The 22,039-nt window shown below is 31.8% G+C and overlaps 1 protein-coding gene across 4 annotated transcripts; it reads right to left on the minus strand.

Moving 5' to 3' along the window:
- Positions 1-1,610: 1,610 nt before the first annotated feature.
- Hrb87f (Heterogeneous nuclear ribonucleoprotein at 87F) lies at positions 1,611-21,469 on the minus strand. Of its 4 annotated transcripts, XR_014426775.1 has the most exons (8): positions 21,299-21,456; positions 20,326-20,537; positions 19,877-20,189; positions 17,588-17,846; positions 14,935-15,150; positions 14,024-14,228; positions 3,158-3,203; positions 1,613-2,940 (listed from the first exon to the last, which is right to left on the minus strand). XR_014426775.1 is itself a non-coding variant. In XM_083053691.1 (7 exons), exons 1-6 carry the CDS (start codon positions 21,317-21,319, stop codon positions 14,068-14,070), a joined length of 1,182 nt encoding a protein of 393 aa, XP_082909817.1. In that variant the 5' UTR covers positions 21,320-21,456; the 3' UTR covers positions 1,611-3,203; positions 14,024-14,067. The 4 variants fall into 4 exon arrangements, 3 of the variants coding, with proteins under 3 accessions (XP_082909817.1, XP_082909819.1, XP_082909818.1); XM_083053691.1 differs by having other exon boundaries at positions 1,611-3,203; XM_083053693.1 differs by lacking the exons at positions 1,613-2,940; positions 3,158-3,203 and adding an exon at positions 10,572-11,260 and having other exon boundaries at positions 21,299-21,469.
- Between the last annotated feature and the right edge of the window lie 570 nt (positions 21,470-22,039).

Below are 22,039 nucleotides of genomic sequence, written 5' to 3' on the forward strand. Positions count from 1 at the left end.
TATTTAATTGCGCATGTTTTATTTATAATCGATGCTTAATTAATAAGAAGAATACACGAAACTATTGTACATACACGAGAGAGAATATTTATAAAATCAATTTTCTGTCACTCAATTATACGGTTAAAAAAGAAACAACTCTTTTTAAACACAAAAAAAAAGAGAAAAATTATTTCCCATAGTTTTTTTTATCGTTGAATATATATATAATTCCAAATTGTTTCTACCATGCCATGATTTTGAAAAATTTACAATTAAAGTTACAAAAAAGAACTATTTTATCATATTGTAGTTATAATGTGACTTGTTAAAAAGTTTTGTCGCAATCAAAGTTAAAGATATTGTTAGTACGTATATCTCTTAAGGAACTTATGTCGATCATAATTAATAAAGATTCGGGATTAAATATAAAATCTATTGTAGGAAAATTATAAATTAAATTATTAGATATTTATCACATAGTTTTCAATTGTTTATTAAAATTGTGTTTTTTAGATTATTAAATATATACGAATCAGACGTCAAAATTAACAAATTTAAAATGTATATATAATTTTATATATATATAATTTTTTTCAAAAATTCAAACATTTTTTAATTTCAATATCTGCCATATTGATTCCGTCATATTAAATTTTTCAATTTTGATGTTAAATTCGCATGCAATGACTTATTATAAAATCTTTAAAAATTTGAATAAATGTAATTATAAATTAAAAATTTGACAAATACTCAATAATCTAATTCGTAACTTTTCCGAAATAGATTTATATTTAACAATAAATATTTTATTAACAGCAATCACACAATACAAAAAATTCCTTTTAAGGGCTAAAAATCTTAACATATAATTGATTGCAACAAAACTCTTCCAATACGTCACATATCGTAAAATATATTAAAATAACTCATCTTTTCAATTACATTTTTTGCATCATTTCTCAAAATTGTAACATGCTGTGATTGGAAACCGGGGGAGAGGCTCACTTGCGCACAGTACAATTGCACACGTTGCAATTGCACACCGTGCTATTAGACACATAAAGTTGCACACAGTTCTTTTGCCCACTGTTCTTTTGCGCACCGTGCTGGTAGGCACCTCTACCGACGGGGTGGGTGCGGGGCCGAAGGCCCCCCTTGCACCCCCCCGTGTGTGTGTGTGAATAGAGCATGTGTCGCGCATTTTCGTGTCCAATTGCACGGTGTGCAAACGAACGGTGCGCAAAAGAACTGTGGGCAAAAGAACTGTGCGCAACTTTATGTGTCTAATAGCACGGTGTGCAATTGCAACGTGTGCAATTGTACTGTGCGCAAATGAAGGCTTCTCGAAACCGGAATCATATTTAGTATAAAAAAAATTACGTAAAATGGTTCTCTTTTTTTCTATTTTATTTTTTTGTTTCACTGTATTATTTAATTATATATTTAATTAGATTTCACAAAAATTTATCGCAGACGGAGTGTCATAATTGGTTTAGGTAATTTTTTAGAATGATGCGTGAGTACAATATGCAATCGTGTATATTTCAAGAGTTCGGAGGAAAATGAAACAAAACTCTGTAGACTAGAAAGAAGTTTATTAAATATGTAAAAATACAATTAATGCTAAATACATCGCACAGTAGATCCTAAAATCCTAAGAAATTTGTAATTTCTAGGATCTTTAAGATCTTTGCTTTGTTAAAAACTTTTCACAAAATACTTCATATTTTATAGCTGCAAATGCAAAAAATGTTTAGATTCTGAAAAAACCAGATTCCACATCCGATCCGAGAAGGATCTTCAAAATGTTCAAGCTCAAATCTCCAAATAGGTTTTATTTTGAAATATAAGATTTATAATTTTTAAATTTTTATTAAAGGATCTCTTTGATCTAAAAAATATTTATTCTCTCGATTACACTAGTTTACAGTCAAAAATTATTTACATTAGACAAAGTTTTTATAGATTTTTGCGTGTTGAAAATTTTGTCGCAAACCAAATTTTATTAGCACGTCAGATTTCCAAAATAATTGAGGTTTAATGTGTAAAAAATGGCTTTTTTCTGATATTTAAAATTTTTTTGTAAAAAAAGTTAACGTTATCTGGAAAGTCTGATCAAATGTAAATGTAAATGATCATGAATGTATTTAAACGGACTATAAAAGTCGAACGCGGATGTTTGTGCGTCAGATAGTGAAAATTAATTTTCGCTATCTGACGCACAAACATCCGCGTTCGGCTCTTATAGTCCGTTTATATTTCAAGTATACATGTATATTTATTATCAAAGAGCCTTTAAAATTCTTATTGAATGTATTGTTCATCCCCTATAAAATGGGTTTTTTAATATTTTAATATCTTACTTTTACCCATGTTATGAAAGATTAAAGCTGAAAACTACTTTTCATATGGAGATGCTCCTGAGGAAAAGTTTTTAGAAAAAAATTTATTTTTTCCAACATTGATTTTACCATTACTTGTCCCCTTTAGATCATACAACTTTTGTCTGGAACATTTTTTTCGAAAATGCATTTGTTTCGAAAAATTTAAGATGGGCAATTAAAATGAGACACCTTATATATAAATATACATTTAATAGAATCTATCACAAGTTATACTGTGTATATGTATCGATAGCCTTAAATTACAAATTATGAGTATAATTACATGACTTCATCATCATAGGCGGAATATATGCTATCTCATTATCAGCAAAACTCTATTTAAATCCTTTCTAATATGACTAAAAAATGATATGGAAATTAAAAAAATGCATTTTATAAAATATAAATAATATATTCATAACACAACTGATCAGAATTTTCAGATAACTTTTTTCACAAAAAAATCTCAAATATCGCAAAAAAGCAAATTTTTTGCATATTAAATCTCAATTATTTCGGAAACCTGACGTGTTGGTGAAACTATCTTGCGACATCGTTTTCAGCATCCAAGAATCTATAAGAAACACCTTGTCTGGTTTAAAATAATGAAAAAAATACTATTGTGTAAACTAATGTTATTGTACTTGGATCATTGTACTTGAATCATTGTACTCGGAAGCTTGGATTCTCAGATTTTCTCAAAGAATATACCTGATTTCGAATAATAATTGGAGCGATTCAAGAAAATCTTGGATCGCTAGACGCGGAGACGGATTGTAATGTGAACTTACCTCAGTTGACGACCTCGGAAGGATGGCGGCGGAGATACGTCGCTCTCTTCGAGTACCAGCCCGAATGGTAAACCAGAAATTAATGAAAACGAAAGACAACAATTAATATACAGTGAAAAGTAAAAGAAAGTCTTGATAACAAACACGCCCTGCCTGTCCCTCAAGAAGAGAACTCAAAAATGAACCAAATCGTCCTATCATCCTTTCAATATTATCTCTTTTCACATCTTATAGATGTCGCTAGTTCGTTTAGTTAAAGTCGACCAAGCCATTTTCTTCCAAATTGATATTTCATCTCACAAGTAACACTACTCAAGTGCCATTCGCCGATATTCTTGAAACTTTGCACACACGTAGTACATCGAAAAACATTAAACACGTGTTTTTTTATTTTGGCTAACAAGGCGTTTTAAGGTCGGGTATAGTACCACTATCTTGCCTTCACTGGCTGGGTAGACCTTCCCATTGCCTTCAGTTTCCGCCATTTGGATGCGTCATATTGAATTTTTCATCCGCCACCTCTAGATTGATATAACTGTTGCCAAAATCGTAATCATGTATCTAATAAACTTCGCAAGTGGCGTTAAATAAAGTTTTTGAAACTTCTGCGATTTTGTCCACCATTTTGTATTTGCCATTCTGAATCTCGTTAAACTAATGTCAAAATCGTCATTAGCGATCTCAAAAACACGCAGACAATGGGAAGGTCTACCCAGCCAGTGAAGGCAAGATAGTGGTACTATACCCGACCAGTGAAGGCAAGATAGTGATACTATACCCGACCTTAAAACGCCTTGTTAGCCAAAATAAAAAAACACGTGTTTAATGTTTTTCGATGTACTACGTGTGTGCAAAGTTTCAAGAATAATGGCACTTGAGTAGTGTTACTTGTCAGTCAAGAGCATTGATTTTTTTTTAAGTGAATTTCTTTTCTTATTAATGTTCTCAAATCCTTAAGCAGAATCGAGTTTTTCAGAAGGATCTCGGGCACGAAAAGATAGAAAGATCAACAATAGAAAGATCAATTATTCTTTGAGGAATTTTAAGTGGCAAAGATTGAATTTTGAATATCGACACTCAAATATCTTGGGTACTAAATACAACTTGGTATCGAGAATTTCAGAAAAAAGGGATATACAGTACAATTTAAAAGAATTTTTGAAAAATCTAATAGTGGACGCAAAAGTCAGAAAAAAGGATCTTTAAAGATTCAAATTATGAATTTCTGAAAATATATTTGACTTTCTCTGTATTTTTGAAAGTTGGTTTTTTGATAAATGTAAAATACATGCTACAATATAAAATTCAGTTCTTTATAACTTTATATAAGTGTAATTCTTTTTTTTATGGAATATAATTTATATATATTATAAATATATACAAGGTGACATTTAATCTGTGATCATTTAATAGGCAAATGCTTCGAAAATGTAATTTTATAAAAATTTTCGAATAAAAATTGTATGGTATAAAGAAAATCACGTACAACCTGGTGACCTTGTATCTATCGAAGTGTAATTTACAACTAGCAGCTACATACTATTTCTTACAAACAACTATGTATTTTCTTTACACTAATTGATTCCTCTCGTTATTTTATGCATAAAAGTATTGAGGTAAAATTTTATAGTTTATGTAAAATTATGTCACATTGAAGTATTAAATATCTCTTAAACTATTCATTTTTTAGTCCTCTTATTCTTGTAACTTTTTATACTGAAAATTTCGGGGATCGATTTATATAAAAAAATGGTAGCTCCATTTTTTAAAAAATGACCTTTAAATGACCTTAAAAATCACTTTTTAAGAAAAAATAATACCAACTTTTTTTCCTCTTCGAAAAATCCTCCAACTTTTGTCTGAAACATTTTTCTCTAAAATTGTTCAAGAAATATTTTGCTGTGTAAGTTAAAATGGGACACCCTGTATATTATTTGATAATATATAATAAATATGTATATACAGGGTGGCCCAAATAAAACGTGACAAATTTTTATCTCTAAAAATATTGTTTCTAGAGAAAAATGTTTCAAATAAAAGTTGTAGGATTTTGAGGGGGGAAGAAGTTGGCGCTATTGACTTTTTTCTAAAGGGTGATTTTCAAGGTCATTTGAACGTCATTTATATTTTTTTAAATGGAACCACTATATATTTTTTTAAATAAATCGATTCCTCGCAATATTCTGCATAAAAAGTTATAAGGGTAAGATAGTCAAAAAGTGAATAGTTTACGAGATATTTCATACTTAAGTTTAACATATCTTACATGAACGAAATCAATATCTCGTAAAATATTCATTTCCCGATAATCTTACCTTAATACTTTTATGCACAAAATAATGAGAGAAATCAATTGGTGCAAAGAAAACACAGTTGTTTATAAAAAAAATATGTAGCTACTATAGTTGCAAATTACATATTTTTTCTTATGAACAACTATGTGTTCTTTGCACCAATTGATTCCTCTCATTATTTTGTGCATAAAAGTATTAAGGTAAGATTATCGGGAAATGAATATTTTACGAGATATTTCATAGTTCATGTAAGATATGTTAAACTTAAGTATGAAATATCTCGTAAACTATTCACTTTTTGACTATCTTACCCTTATAACTTTTTATGCAGAATATTGCGAGGAATCGATTTATTTAAAAAAAATATGGTAGTTCCATTTAAAAAAACATAAACGATCTTCAAATGACCTTGAAAATCACCCTTTAGGAAAGTCAATAGCGTCAATTTCTTTCCCCCTCAAAATCCTACAACTTTTATTTGAAACATTTTTCTCTAGAAACAATATTTTTGGAGATAAAAATTCGTCACGCTTTATTTTGGCCACCCTGTATATATGAATTAAATCATTTCTAAATATAAATAAGTTTTTCAACTTTGTTTTCCAAAAAATGTTTAAATTATAATACTTTTCTTCTTAAACCGCGATAAAAGCCTTAATATCTAATCGTATTAAATATTATTGGACTTGTGGAAGTAGCTAATGTAATTGAAGTTTAGTATGTTTGGTGTGCCTAAGATCCTTCAAAAGTTATTACTATATATTTAACTACTAAGAATCCTCTCTAATTAATATAAAGAGAAAAGCATGTTGTATATTTCGAAAAGTCCTGTTTCGAAAAGCCCTACGATATATATTTTTCTATTTATAGAAAGACTTTTGTGCACACGTGAACATTAGCATGAAAAAAGAATGAAAAAAAAGGAGAAAATATACAATAAGCAACGATGCAACAGCGATACAAAACGTAAATGTCCCTCCATCAATCTAAGCCCTTCTCTCTTTCTTTTCCTCTGCGAAAGAAAGATGAATCAAATGGAATCGGCAGAAATGTGAAAACATATGCTTTTTTTATATTAATAACGACATCAATATCGAAATTGGAGATTACTTTTTTGTTACATTTTAATATTTAACAAATGTAAATTTTATGAACTTTATTCTTACATATTGGCTTTGTAAGAGAGAGTTAAAATAAATAAAGAAAATTTTTAGGATTTGTTATTTTCCGAATAAAACGGCAATAAAATGATTATTTTTTTACAAACTAACTCTTTCAATCTATATATGTATATATAGGGTGGGGAAAAAATCCCGGACCCCTGAAATATCTCGGAAGGAGTGAGATATATAAAAAAATGTTTCAGACAAAAGTTGTATGGCTCAAAGTGGGGCACCTGATGGTGACCTTGATTTTGACCTAAGGGTCAAATTTAGAGGTTATTTCAAGGTCAATTTGGAATTTTTAAATGGAAATCCATATTTTTAACTCTGGAAAAGAAAAGAACGGAAAATTTTACGTTCAGCTACGTGGTCATGTTACGGAAAAAATTTTTCCCTAGGAGTCATTTAAAGGTCAGATCAATTTTTAAATGAACCTTGAAATGATTTCTAAATTTGACCGCTAGGTCAAAATCAAGGTCACCATCAGGTGTCCCACTTTGAGCCATACAACTTTTGTCTGAAACTTGATTTTTTTCTATATCTCACTCCTTCCGATATATTTCAGGGGTCCGGGACTTTTTCCCCACCCTGTATGTATCCTAATATACTTCAATCTATATATACATATATATGTGTACACGCACCGGCAGAAATGGTGTCCGGCGTTAGATGTGTGCGAATACGTGTATGACAGCCGAAAGTCATACACGTATTCGCACACATCTAACGCCGGACACCATTTCTGCCGGTGCGTGTACATATATGTATGTATGTATCCCCACATACCACTAATCGAAATTTAAAAAATGCATTTTAGGGGATGAACAATACATTCATGATATTTGTTCAGACTTTCCAGATAACGTTAACTTTTTACAAAAAAATTTCAAATATCGCAAAAAAATAACATTTTTTACACATTAAACCTCAATTATTTTGGAAATTTGACGCGCTAGTAAAATTTGGTTTGCGGCATCGTTTTCAGCACCCAATAATCTATAAAAAACACTTTGTCTGCTTTAAAATAATTTTTGGCTGTAAACTAGTGTAATTTTCAGTTCTATTTATTAGTATAAAATTAAATATTTCGATCCCACTTCGGCCTTCAGTAACTGTATAACAAATATAGAAACATAAAAAATAAAAAAAATTCATACAAGAAAAGTGGATATCTACAAAAAACTAAATATATACTAACTAAAATAATATATAGGTATATATTTTTATATTATTTAAGCATTCTTCTCTATTTCTACGCTAAGTATTTAGTTTTATCGCACTATATAGTGCTATTTTTAATATTTCTCAGCGTTTTATGATTTTTCTAATTTCTTCTTAAAGAATATATCATGAAGAATATATAGAAAGAATATAAAGAGCACATTTCTACCGATTCTTTTCAATTCATTAAACTTTCATAGTTTTCTGAACAATAACTCTGGTATACAGTATACCAAATGCAACGTAGTCGTCTGAAGGGGATACTGTAAAATAACACTGTAATACATCATGCACACAGTTTTTACCATTTAAAACCCTATATATATGTATATATCAGGGTGTCTCAAAAATCGATAATAAAATGATAAGAATATTAAGATTGCAGCGTGAAAGTTTGTGAAAAATTAAATAAAATGAAAAATATGTATACCATTTTTTTTCCAAAGTAGATTTTTAAAGATTTGAAGGTTTGACTGTGAAAATCAGCGTTGGTTAAAATCGTCTGTTCGTGAATCTCATGTACATACAGTAATATTAAAAAGAGTTACCGGATATTTCACGATTAAAACTTAACGCTAGATAAAAGATTGTCACATACTAAAGCACAGATGACTCTTTAACCACCAACGATCAAATCTTTATTTTTAAAAACCTGTTGGGATTATAAAATTGCATGCGCTTTCATTATTTTATCTTTCACGAACTTTCGTTCCGCAATCTTATTATTTTTCGTGAATTTTAAGACAATCTGTATATGTGTATATACAGGGTGTCTGATAAAAATCGTCCCACTTCTCATATGTATGTAGAGTGGGTTAAAGTTCCTAGATACTTGCCGCGCCCATATTAGATTGTGACGTCAGAAGCGAGAAAATATACGCTGAAAATTCTTGCGTACCATTTTTAGATATTTTGATAAAACACTTCAGATGGCTTTAACACATTTAAAACATTCCGAAAACTATTTTTTCCCCTTGACAGTCAATCAACAACCGTAAAATAATCGTGATATCACACTTTGTCATGCGAAATGACTGCGCATGTGCAAAGACCAGACGGACTGGGTCTAATATTACAGTCATTTTATAGCTGTTGATTGATTATAAAGGGAAAATGATAGTTTTCGAGGTATTTTAAGAGAGTGTGCTAAAGCCATCTGAAGTGCTGTTTCATCGAAATATCTTTTTATCTAAAAATGGCACGCAAGAATTTTTAGCATGTGCTTTCTCGCTTCTGACGTCACAATTCCAATATGGCTAGGAGCCTTAACCCCGTTCTACCTGCACACAAGAGATGAGACGATTATCACCGTACATCTTGTATATGTATATTTATACGTATTATATGTATGTCTAAGCAAATGAGATCTTAACATTCCTACCTGTGATTCGTATAATAGAGGCTAGAGCGAGAAGCCTAGCGCGCGAACACTAGTCCTGTCTCTGTTCCAGCCTGAGAATCCTTTCTCTCTCTTACTTTTTCTCTCTCTGCTACCTGCCTGCCTTTTAGCTTCTTCCTGGTATTTAAGCTGCTAATCTTCATTACTAAAATTGGGATCCAAACTGCACTAGACTAACTACTCTAGTACCTTTGACATCACTTCTAGGTCTAAGGATGGAAAGCTGATTGGAAGATGAGAAGATCGGATCGGATCTCTTTGAATGCCGAAATCTTTATATTTCAAATAAAGATTTTCCAATGTTTCTTGGATTTATCTATTATTCTAGTGATAACAATTTTTTCTCTCTTACATAAGTTTTCAAGCAACGTTATAAGTTATAAATATTTAAATTATTATATTATGTTAGATCAAGAAATATTTTTAAAATTTAATAATTTATAATAGAATTAAATAAAAATTTTCAAAAAAAAATAAAAGGAAAAAATCTCGAAAAACGACTTCACTTTCAAAAATCTTGATTTTTAAGAAACCTTCGAATTTTGTAAAGTTGCTAATATTATCATTAATATTTTTGCTAAAACAAAAATAATACACAAAGCTTGTAATACTCAAACTTAATAAATTTGCAAAAGCTCTTAATTTTAGATAATATTTTTCATATTTTGTTCGAAACTTTCACACGTTTCAAACGATTTCACAAACGCTTGACAGAGCGTGCATCACTATCTACATAAATAATCGTGATAAGGAAATAGTGCAATAGGTTCACAGGAAAAAAAAAGGTTTGCGAGTCGAATTCCTGAGATTCCTCGCGACGAAAAAAACTAATAGAAAAGTGGGATTGAGATTTTTTTTCGTTCTATACACACAAATGATTTAATACTGTGGATTACACATTTAAACATCGACGCGCCCCGAGACATATCGGTGACATTTTTTCTTCTTCTTTCATTGACTACAAAGTCGACAATACATCTATTCCTTTTTTTGTTGTCGTTAACGTACAAGTTCTCTCTGTCTCTTTAAGGCGTATGAGATATCAATTTTACCTATAATAATCCTGATAATCTGTCGTTATCACCTGGAATATCTTTATTATGCAACTTGGAAGAGAAAGTACTATATGTATATATGTATATTACACACTTTCCCAATGAAATCATGAAGTTTCATGAAGCGATGTAGCTTCAAAGTTGCACGAAAAAGATATTTTGGATGACAAGTCTGTTTCTAGACTCCGTTTATGTGTTTGTGTCCCTTTTATAGGTCCTTCAACCTGAGCTTATAGCTACTACTGACCTCTCGCGTCAGAAAATTAAAACATGATAAAGAAAAAGGTTTCTTCACTTTTATTTCGCCGATTTCAAGTGCTTAAACAATTACACAGTTTTGTAAAATAATTAAGTTTAATTATATTTCCTATTAATTAGTCCTAGTTCCTACAAAAAAAAAACAAACGCTGAGGTATACACTGTCTTCTGTTGCCATTTCTCTCGCTACATGTATATATATGCGCTCTTTCTTTCCTCCTAGTATAAATTATCTTCCTTTATATTTAAATACACGAACTTATTTTCCTGTCCGATCGATATTCGATGAGAACCTGGAGCCTCGTAAAGAGAGATAGTGCGAGAATGTGTTTACAATGAGTGGAGAAAGGGGGAGAAAGGGAGGAAAAATTAGACGTAAGATTAGAAAGGGATAGGCATGTAGTTAAGCCTCTCTCACTGCAAGCTAACTGATTCTCTCTCTCTGTTCCTGTCTCTCTTTCTTTATTTTTGTCCTGTATCCTGATTGTCCTGCCTGCCTGACAGTTTTCTGAGTTTTCTGCCTGTTCGTTGTCTTGTCTCTCTCTTTCTCTCTCTCTCTCTTTCTCTTTCTCTCTCTCTCTCTCTCTCTCTCTCTCTCTCTCTCTCTCTCTCTCTCTAGCCTGATAGCCTGCCTGCCTGCCTGCTTCCGATACTAAACAGTACAGAAGTACTGGCGACTAGAAGACAAGTAGTAGTAGGAGTAGTAGCTTCACCTGAGGTTCAAAAGTCAAGAAATCCGTTAGTCAAACTCCCTGTGAGTCTGTGCAAAGGACCGCGGTCGGGTCGCGAGCAAAGAATTTATCGAATCTTTGGATCTTTTTTCTCTTTTAAATGTTCAGATTTGTAAAAAAAACATCCATCTTGGATTTCAGGAATCTTGAGATCTGTAGACTCTCGTATCCTAACTCCTCTTCGTTAATTTAATTTTAAATTACTCGAACCTTCTAAAAAAAATTTTTTAACTCTATACTTTCTCGGATTCCCTATTATTTTAAAAATTCTTCAGATTTTTCTATGAATTTTATAATATAAAAAATTCAGATATATTTTTTTAAATTTATTTAAGATAATTTATATAAATCCTTGAATTTCTACATATCTCGACTCTTCTATTTTCCAGACATTCAAAATAGAATTTCTTTAAGCTTTACATATATTATACATACGAAATTCTGCAAATTTTAAACTAGAGAAAATTTGTAGATGTCTGGAATTTTAAATTGCATGGATATTGAAACTTTCTTTTGGAGTTTTTAACATTCAGAAGATAAGTTTTCCAGCAACGACACGCTACGTTATATTGTGTTACACTATGTAAGATACTTTTGAAATGGTTGAATTAATTTGAGTATTTTCTTCAATATTAGTATTTTTTAAATAACACAAAAAAAGGCATATCTAAAAAATGTATCTGTTCTGATTCACTGTAATAATTTAAAATGTAGAAAAAATTGTGATCATTAATAATCTAAATTTGTGAAATTGTGACTGGAATGCTACTTTTTTATTTTTTATCGCCAGAGCAGTCATTTTACATAGCTTTTTTGAAGAGTAAGTTTTTAAAAGTATTTTTTTGTTTTTTAGTTCATCTCCTACCGGAACTCTAAAAAAAAAACATCAATTGTAAAAATATTTACATCCATGAATGTATCATTTGCTGGAAAACATCTATTTATTCTAGTTCTGAAAATTTATTTAATTTAGAAATTTAACCAATACTTGGAATCTTATATATAATATTTCATTAATTCAAATCTTAAGAGAGAGATTTGAAAATATTCTAATTCTTAAAATCTCTTTTCTATTCTTTCAAAAAATTCTTGAGTTAAAAAAATGTTCTAATCTAATTATTCCCGATTTTATAAGGTTTTTATAAATTCGTATTCGGATGTTTGGCTTATCATCACGCGAAATATTAAAATCCAAGGAAATAAATTGTACGATGCTTGACATCTCAAAAGTGTTAGGTCTATCTTAAAATTTAAAATATTGTTTCTAATCCAGTCTATAATAATGAATCTGTAAAGAATGAAAAGGTATGTCTTCTTCTAGACTTTCCTAAGATTCTCAAAAAACCTCATATTCCGAGATTCTTAAATCCTTGACCCTGTAGACCCTCGGAGGTCCTAGTACACAAGTTTGATAATTGCGAAAACACTAAGTAAATTCCTCGAGAGAAATTTCTCGTCACTTCTTATCTCGCGCGTTAGAGTGAAATATAGCTTATCATTATATCCTCCTTATTTTATATATATACATATATATAAAATAAATATTATTCTTTAACTCATAGGATAAAGTATTATAAGATAATAATTGTGAGAAAGTAGAAATATAAACAAAACTAATTTACTATCTCCATCTAAGCTCCTCATCTATTCTACGCTTTCTAAGCTTTGCTCGGAAATGTGTCGATTGCAAAAAGAAAGAAAGAAAGAAAAAGAAAAAAAAAGAAACGCTATCGAATTGTTTCGCTGTTAAATATAGCCAGATTAATTCTAGCTACGTCAGATAAGACGATGCGATGGGGATGCAACAATCGTTAGACATAAACTCTGCACTCTAATTCGTCGTTTGCACATAAACCATAAAATATCACGATAATGAGAGTCATTCTTCAAGAATCGTCTCTCAGTAAAAAAATATGTTTATATTTATATATATATTATATAAATATAAAAAAGAGAATCTCTCTTTTGATAATATATATCTCAAATAATACGAGGCGTGAAAAGACTTGAATGATTAAGGTTCCTGGATCCTCGCCGCGGCCATTAGATTGTGACGTCAGGCGAGAAAAGCACACGCTGAAAATTCTTAGATGCCATTTTTAAATGAAAAGATATTTCGATGAAACACTACTTCAGATGGTTTTAGTACACTTTAAAAATACATCGAAAACTATTCTTTTCCCTTGACAGTCAATCAACAACTGTAAAATGATCGTGATATCACACTTTGCGAAATGACTGCGCATGTGCAAAGACCAGACGGACTGGGCCTCATATTACAGTCATTTTACAGCTGTTGATTGATTATAAAGGGAAAAGGATAGTTTTCGAGGCATTTTAGAAGCATGCTAAAGCCATCTGAAGTGCTGTTTCATTGAAATATCTTTTTATTTCGAAATAGCATCTAAGAATTTTTAGAGTGTGTTTTCTCGCCTCTGACGTCACAATTCCAACATAGTCGAGGAGTCTTAAATAAACTGATCGATATACAAATGCCTCAAAAAATAAAAAATTGATTCACGTGTTAAAAAAAAAAATTATTTATTAATAACATGGATTAGAATTGATGATTTATAAATTAAGAAAAAATATCTCTGTACTATTTAAGATGTCAAATAAACCGAAAATAAAAAATCCGAGGAATTTAAAAAATTACTCGACAATTCCGAAATCTCGCGATAAAGAGATAAGCAGCCTAGAATAATAGAGAATAATATTATACGCCAGAATTATATAATTGCTTACCAGTAAGAGAGGTTGTGAAGGTTGCGATATGCTCCCTTTCTTTTCTAATATCTTCTTCCGCTGCCTCCTCCGCCGCCACCACCACTACCACCCATGTTTCCGCCACTGAGGGAATTTCCGCCGTATCCACCTTGATTTCCGTATCCGCCGCCGCCGCCGCCGCCGCCGCCGCCGCCACCGCCGGAATTTCCGCCACCCATGGGGCCTGTAAGTACCATAAAATGTAGATGGGTTGTCTATTGTGATGTGAAAAGATTAAGTCACACAAAACTCACACAAAGTAACGATACATGCTCGAAGTCACACAATATAGAACGATGTGAAAATGTGTGATCCTGATACATTAAATTTGAATAGCCAATGATTGGTGAATACATAAGTGATAATTGATAGAAAGAATATGGAAAATATATTATAATTTATTCTATATATTATTATATATTAATTTTTATGAATTATTGTTACTATATTATGAATATTTTTTATGAATATTACTATATTAATTTTTATGGATATTAAAAAAAAACAGAAAAGAAAAAATAAAAAGGTACATGTTACTGTGTTACAATGAGAAGATGAGATCGACTTAATGCAAACATAATGGAAACATTGTTATAAAACAACTTAAAAAGCTATAATATAAATAATAATATAACATTATAAAATATATAATTATAACATAGATAGATAAATAACTATAAAAATATATAAATTAAATAATCATAAAATTGTCGCAAGTTTTGACAGGTGTTAGGTGCAATGCAGATGTTAGAGATGTCAATTAGTCATCTGTATCACTCAAAATTCTCGTTACGATTAAACGAAGAAGCCATAGTTAGTGCTAGGGCAATAAAGAATAGCACTGAGCACCCAAGCCACACTCTTGTGTTTCAAAGGTAATGAAGAGTAACCTTGTCCGCCGAAGGGCGGTAGCCATCTCGAGTCGCCGGATTGTCGACCGCTAGGACCTGAATTGGCGCCGTAGGGTGCCGATCTGCCGCCCGAGTTGAAATTATTGCGCACAGGACCACCGCCGTATCCCTGTTGATAGCCACCGCCGAAGTTGTCGTTGCTCCAGTTGCCACCGCTGTTGTAACCGCCTTGTCCGCCCTGGTTCCATCCTCCACCTTAAAAAATATTACAATCAATATATATATATATAATTTTTTTTTTTTTTTTCTTAAAACTCCTGGCTCCTCACCGATCATGTTGGAATTGTGACGTCAGAGACGAGAAAACACACGTTTAAAAATGGCATCTTAGAATTTTCAGCGTGTGTGCTTTCTGACGTCATAATCTAACATGGCCGCGGCGAGAACCCAGGAGCCTTAAACATTATTTATGTCATTGAGGGGCATATCATCATTTGAAAGATGATGCCCGATAGCAATGTGATTTTTTTTCTTATCGCTTTGTTTAAAATTTAGAAAATTTCAGTTGCTACGTTTCTCATGCGAATTGAATATTCAGGGTGTCTACTCAAATCTTGTAGAAAAATTCCCTGATTTTCAGGTAAAATAAAAAAATTTAGATAAGTTTAAATTTAGATTAGTAGATGCAACCTTTTAAAATAAATTTTCTTTTAGTTAGCATTTAATATTGATTGATTAATTGTAAAATTAATTTGGACAATATACAGGGTGTCCCAAAAGTCTTGCAACAGTTAAATATCTCGAAACCAAAGGCTTTTTGAGAAAAATGTTTCAAATAAAAGTTGTAGGGCTTTAAATGGTGTATTAAGTAGTAATATTAGTGTGATTATAAATAGCATTAACCACGTAAAGCCACGTAAAAATTCACTTTAAAATCTAAATGGAAATTCCTATTTTCGATTATACCAGGTGTCCCATTTTAAAGGACCCACTCAAATATCTCATTGTCAGAAACAGTGCGTTAAATCGAAAAATGTTTCCTACAAAAGTTGTAGGGTTTCGAGGGGAACATAACATAGTAATATTTATTTGACCTTGGGCAGCGTCTCCAAGGTTAGTGAAGGTTAACCTTAAGTGAAGGTGAGAATGAATTTTGAAGAAAATAAAAAAATGCTTCAGATAAAAGTTGTTCAAATTAATTAGTAGAAAAAGATGTTATAATAAAAAATATGGATTTCCATTTAAAAAATTTATTCTCACCTTCATTTGACCTTGGAGACGCCGCCCAAGGTCATATGAATATTACTATGTTATGTCCCCCTCGAAACTCTACAACTTTTGTAGGAAACATTTTTTGATTTAACGCAGTGTTTCTGAGATATTTGAGTGGGTCCTTTAAAATGGGACACCCGGTATGTTCATGTAGCTTATCTTACGAACTTTTCAAAACACTATAATAGTTTTTTTTTTTTCGTTAAGTATTTTTCGTTATAAGGCTTGAAAGATACACTATTTTGATATAAAATACAAAATATCTTGTAAAACATTTAGTTTTCGGTAATCTTACCTTAATATTTTTATGCACAGAATAATGAGATCAACCAATTGATGTAAAGAAAACGTAAAATTTTGTTTTCAAGAAAACATATGTGTTGCAAATTGTATACATTTTCTTAAAAATAACTATGCGTTTTCTTTACACCAATTGATTTGTCTAATTATTTTATGCATAAAAGTATTAAGGTAAGATTATCGAAAACTAAATATTTTATAAGATATTTTGTATTTTATGTTAAAATACTGTAAACTTCAAGTATTATAATTCGAAAAGCACTGAATGAAAAAATACTTTATTATAGTGTTTTGAAAAGCTCTCAAGATAAGCTACAAGAATGTGCAATCAAAAATAGGGGTTTCCATTTAAAAATTTCAAAATAAATTTTACATGACCTTAACAATGCTATTTATAATCACATTATATATATATATATATATATATATATATATATATATATATATATTACTACTTAATGCGCCACTTAAAGCCCTATAACTTTTATTTGAAACATCTTTTTCAAAAAGCCTTTGTTTTTCGAGATATTTGACTGTTACAGGATTTTTGGGACACCCTGTACAATAAAGTGCAATATATCACTGTATCTAAACGCTAAATATATATGCAAAAATATCAAATAAAAATGTAAAATAAAGAATTATTTATTATAAACGTCTTAAAGGTACTGATTAATTTCAATATTATTAAAAAATTAAACAATTTTCTATGAAACTTAACATAAAACTCTGATATTAAAAAGAGATCGTCAATAAAATTACATGAGATTTTAATTAAAAAACTTAAATATTGCAGAAATATATATGTTTCTATTAAAAATATTTAATACGGGACCTTAAAAAAAGAACTAGTCTTAAGTCCTTTAAAAACTAAACACAGTCCGTTTAATTTCAATGAAAAAAAAAAAAAAAGGCATTTTCCTCTAATTTAAAAAACAAAATAATAGCTAAATAATATAATGATTGCTTGACCAATAAACTAATTATTCTGATTTGCAATATAAGAGTAAAATTATATCAAAGATACAATCCAAGCCAATCCTCCGTTTCTTCAGCGAGCAGGCATCCTGATATTAGGAAACTGGGTAAGATAAGAAACAAAAATTTTCCGTCTGCGAACCTTTACCTTGATTCTGATTCTCCCACGGTCCATTACCGCCCCAACCTTGATTACCTCCGCCGCCGTATCCGCCCTGATTGCCGCCGTTATTCCAATCGCCGCCGCCGCCGCCGCCGCCACCGCTGCCGCGTCCTCCCCAACTGCCGCCACCCTGGTTGCCACCGCGCGGTCCTCTGCCCACTCCCTGGCCGCTGCGGCTACCGCCACCTCCACCACCGCCACCTCCGGACGCAGATGCCATTTCAGCTCTGCTTAAAGCCTGCGATAAAGAAGAATCATCGCGTTAATGAGAGTACGAAATACATCTTACAAGGGGACACTACATCCAGTACATCGAGAATCTGGATGCCAATTTTTTTGGTGATTCTAGAGGCCAAAAAAAGATATACGTGTCTTGGCGTTTTGTCGAATGCTCCAGTTTTCGAGTTTAATTTAAAAAAAAAAAAAAAAAAAATCGAAAAGTGCAATAGCGATTTAAGAGCCGTCCCATTAGTAAGTTCACCAACCAGCTCGAGGTGGGTCGGTGAGTAAGCAAATGTCTACCGAATATGTATTTTGAAATAAATAAAAAAAGAACAGAATAAGCAAACACAGATAGCATTGATAATAAAATAGTAATAAAATTTTAAAATATAAATAAAATTTAAATAATATTATATATATATATATATATATATATATATATATAAAACTAGCAAGTTGAAACAAAAAAAAAGTTACGAGACACGGGATCGAACTTGCGACCTACGAGTTACGAAGCAAGGACCTTAGGGCCACCGCACAAGCTTTTCCGTAACGCGTTACGTTATGTTAAGTACTGACTTGAAATTTAAACTCGTTCGTAATCTTAAACTTTAGTCAACGCACAAAGAAAATCGTAACGTAATTACGGTTTTACGGTTACAATTTTCTTTGTGCGTTGACTAAAGTTTAAGATTACGTACGAAAGTTTCAAGTCAGTACTTAACATAACGTAACGCGTTACGGAAAAGCTTGTGCGGTGGCCCTTTTTACTCACCGACCCACCTCGGGCTGGTTGGTGAACTTACTAACGGGACGGTTCTTAAATCGCTGCTGCACTTTTCGTTTTTTTTTTTTTTTTTTTTTTTTTTTGAAAAAATTAAACTCGAAAACTATGGAGCATTCGACAAAACGCCAAGACACGTATATCTTTTTTTGGCCTCTAGAATCACCAAAAAAATTGACATCCAGATTCTCGATGTACTGGATGTAGTGTCCCCTTGTTAGATGTAGTCTCAATATGTGCTGCTAGTTGCATAAAAATTACATAAAATAATAAATTGCAAAAGCTCTAATATATGTATATACTAATAAATACTAGATTAGGTATGTGAAAAGGGCCAATAAGAGTCCGCTGCAGATATTAGACACAGCACAACTGATTTTGAAAATTATTTTTGAAAATTAAAATAATTAAAAATAATTGAAGAGGAATTTAAGGACAAATTTCTTGCATCTAATATTTGTGCCTGGCTCTAAATTAGCTCTTTTCATACTTGATTTTGCAAATTACATATTCTTTCTTAAAAACAACTGTTTTCTTTACACAAATTCATTTCTCTTAATATATTTTCTGAAGATACAAAATATCTTCGATGTAGCACAGCTCAATGTGTTGCTAGTTGCAAATTACATAAAATAATAAATTGAAAAGACTCTAATATATAAATACTAAATCAAAATAATTTAATTAATTAAATAAAATAATTAAAAAGTTCAAATAATTCAAAATAATTGAAGAGAAATTTAAAGACAATTTTCTTGCGTCTAATATCTGCACCTGGCTCTAAATTAGCTCTTTTCATACTTGATTTTGCAAATTACATACTTTTTCTTAAAAACAACTATTTTCTTTACACCAATTCATTCCTTTCAATATTTTCTGGATAAAAATATTGAGATAAGATCATAGAAAAATAAATATTTTACGAGACAGTTTACATTATGTAAAATTATTTCAAATTGAAGAATAAAATATCTCATAAATTATTCACTTTTTGACCATGCTACCCTTATAACTTTTTAAGCCAAATATTGTGAGGAATCAATTTATATAAAAAATTAGGATAGTTAAATTTAAAAATAATTAGGTCGACTTTAAATGACTGAAAAAACATCTTAATTAAAATTCAAAATTATCAATTTCTTTCCCCTTCGAAACTAAACAACTTTCGTTTTCTAAAATCTTATATTTAAAAATGAGAGATCCTCTGTATATATTATATTTTTAACTTAAAAGAATCTTTGGGAAAAAAAAAACCCTCTCACTTTTTTAACGTCGACGTGCTTGCCGCGAATTTGGTGGTTGCGTTGGAGGCAAATCTTGTCGACCGGATCGTAGTCGTCGAATTCGACGAAACCGAAACCACGCTTCTTGCCGGTCTCCTTGTCGGTGACTATACTGATCGAGTTTATGCTACCGTAGCTTTGAAAGTATTGCCTAAGATCCTCCTCCTCGTGATCATCCTTCAAGCCTCCTACAAAGAGTTTCTTCACAGTAGCTCCAGCTTCCGGTCGTCCAATTTCCTGTCTGGGCACTGCCCTCTTGGGTTCCACCACTCTTCCATCTACCCTGTGGGGCCTATAAAAGATATTGTCGTGTAAAGATGCAAGATAAACTCGAAACTTTCTGAAATATGTCACTGCATAGGTATTCTTCTTTCAGAGATAAATAAATTTCTCAGGAAATGGTAATATGAATAATTGAGCCTCTTCACCTGGCATTCTGGGCATCGTCCACCATATGAGCACGAGAATAAGTGATAAAACCAAAGCCCCTGGATCGCTTCGTCTTAGGATCCTTCATAACGACAACATCTACAATTTCTCCCCATTGCTCAAAGTGTTTCTTGAGCGAGTCATCCGTCGTTCTATAATCCAAGCCGCCGATGAACAACTTTCTCACGTGTTCCGGCTCATTTTTACTATCCTGAAAAATATTGAACAGAATTATAAGTCAACAGTCTGAAGATCCTCCTCAATTGTATGCAGAAAATAATCTTCAAGTCTGGAAACTATTTTATTTCGATTTTATATTTTATTTTATATTTTATATATTTTATATTTTATATTATTTTTTATATATTATTTCATATTTTATTTTATTTTTCATATATTATTTTATATTTTATTTTATAACGCAATATATATATTTATTTCTATTTTTTATTATCTTTAATATATATTTAAAAAAACAGTACTATAAATGTTTGAAAACCAACACTTGTCACAAGAAAATATATTTTTAACATGGCGTTTGCTTCGCCATCTAAATAATAATTTTTTCTTTATCAACCAATGATTCGGATCAAAAAAGTATCAAAGAAAATTGTTATTATCTTGATCAAGTCGCTTCAATTTTTTTTTCCTTTCCTCCCGCCATTATTGCATCAACTACTGACTATTGATGGCGTCGCCGGTCTTTCAGTCTATCATACCCGCCTATTGCATAAAAAATCAGGTTTTTTTCCTCAACAATATTAATAATATTAATCTTAATATAAATCTTCAATTCTCTCAGGTCAGATGGACGCGCAGTTTCGCGCCTGAAAAATATTTCGCTTTTATAGAATTGCGTGCAGGATGAAGAAGATGAAGAGGTATAAGCGAAGTTCAAGCTATCGAGCCATTTTTGGGCTCGTCGCTCGACGATCGTTCAATGTGATTTCGACGTGATCGAACGATACTTACATCATGCTCCATTTTCACCATTTTGAGGGACCTGGACAGGATTGCGGTCCTCCTGGTACGAGAAAAGTGGCGAGAAGAAATACGCGAAGAACCGACGCGCGAAAACGGCGTTTTGCTGCGCAACGACACAAACGATCGATCACAATTCCTTGCGCAAACTGGCGTGAACCCCGGTCCGGTTGTTGGCTTAGAAGGGAGGGGAAGGTGGGAGGGGAGGGGAAAGGCACAGGGTGAGGGTTGCGGTTGACCAATCAGAGCGAAGTGGCTCGTCGGCTAATTGGTCAATCCGCAAGTGACATCCGGAGTGGAATTACGTGCACAATCGAATTCAATCAGTCGACTTCTAATGCTTTTCTGCTCTACAGTTTTCTTAGTTCATGCTTATTTATCATTGGATTTTTGACGAGAAAAGTCCAATGATAAATAAGCATGAACTAAGAAAACTGTAGAGCAGAAACGCATAAAGGCTCATTCAGACAGGACGCGTCAAGCGTCAAGCAGCGAGCAGCAACCATTCAACAACCAATAAGCGAGGTAATATTAGCAATGGCGTAAAAAATATTGCCTCGCTTATTGGTTGCTGCTCGCTGCTTGACGCTTGACGCGTCCTGTCTGAATGAGCCTTTATGCGGGGTCTACAATAGAGTCACAGTATACTTATATACAATAGGGACACACAGCGTTGGAACCTTTGATCTTTTTCAGCTGACCTTTCAGCAGTCCGCCATGTCTTTAGGTTGC

This window comes from Prenolepis imparis, unplaced genomic scaffold, assembly GCF_030444845.1.
Source record: "Prenolepis imparis isolate NDT839.2.m4 unplaced genomic scaffold, iyPreImpa1.0 SCAF_14, whole genome shotgun sequence".
Lineage (NCBI taxonomy): Eukaryota > Metazoa > Arthropoda > Insecta > Hymenoptera > Formicidae > Prenolepis > Prenolepis imparis.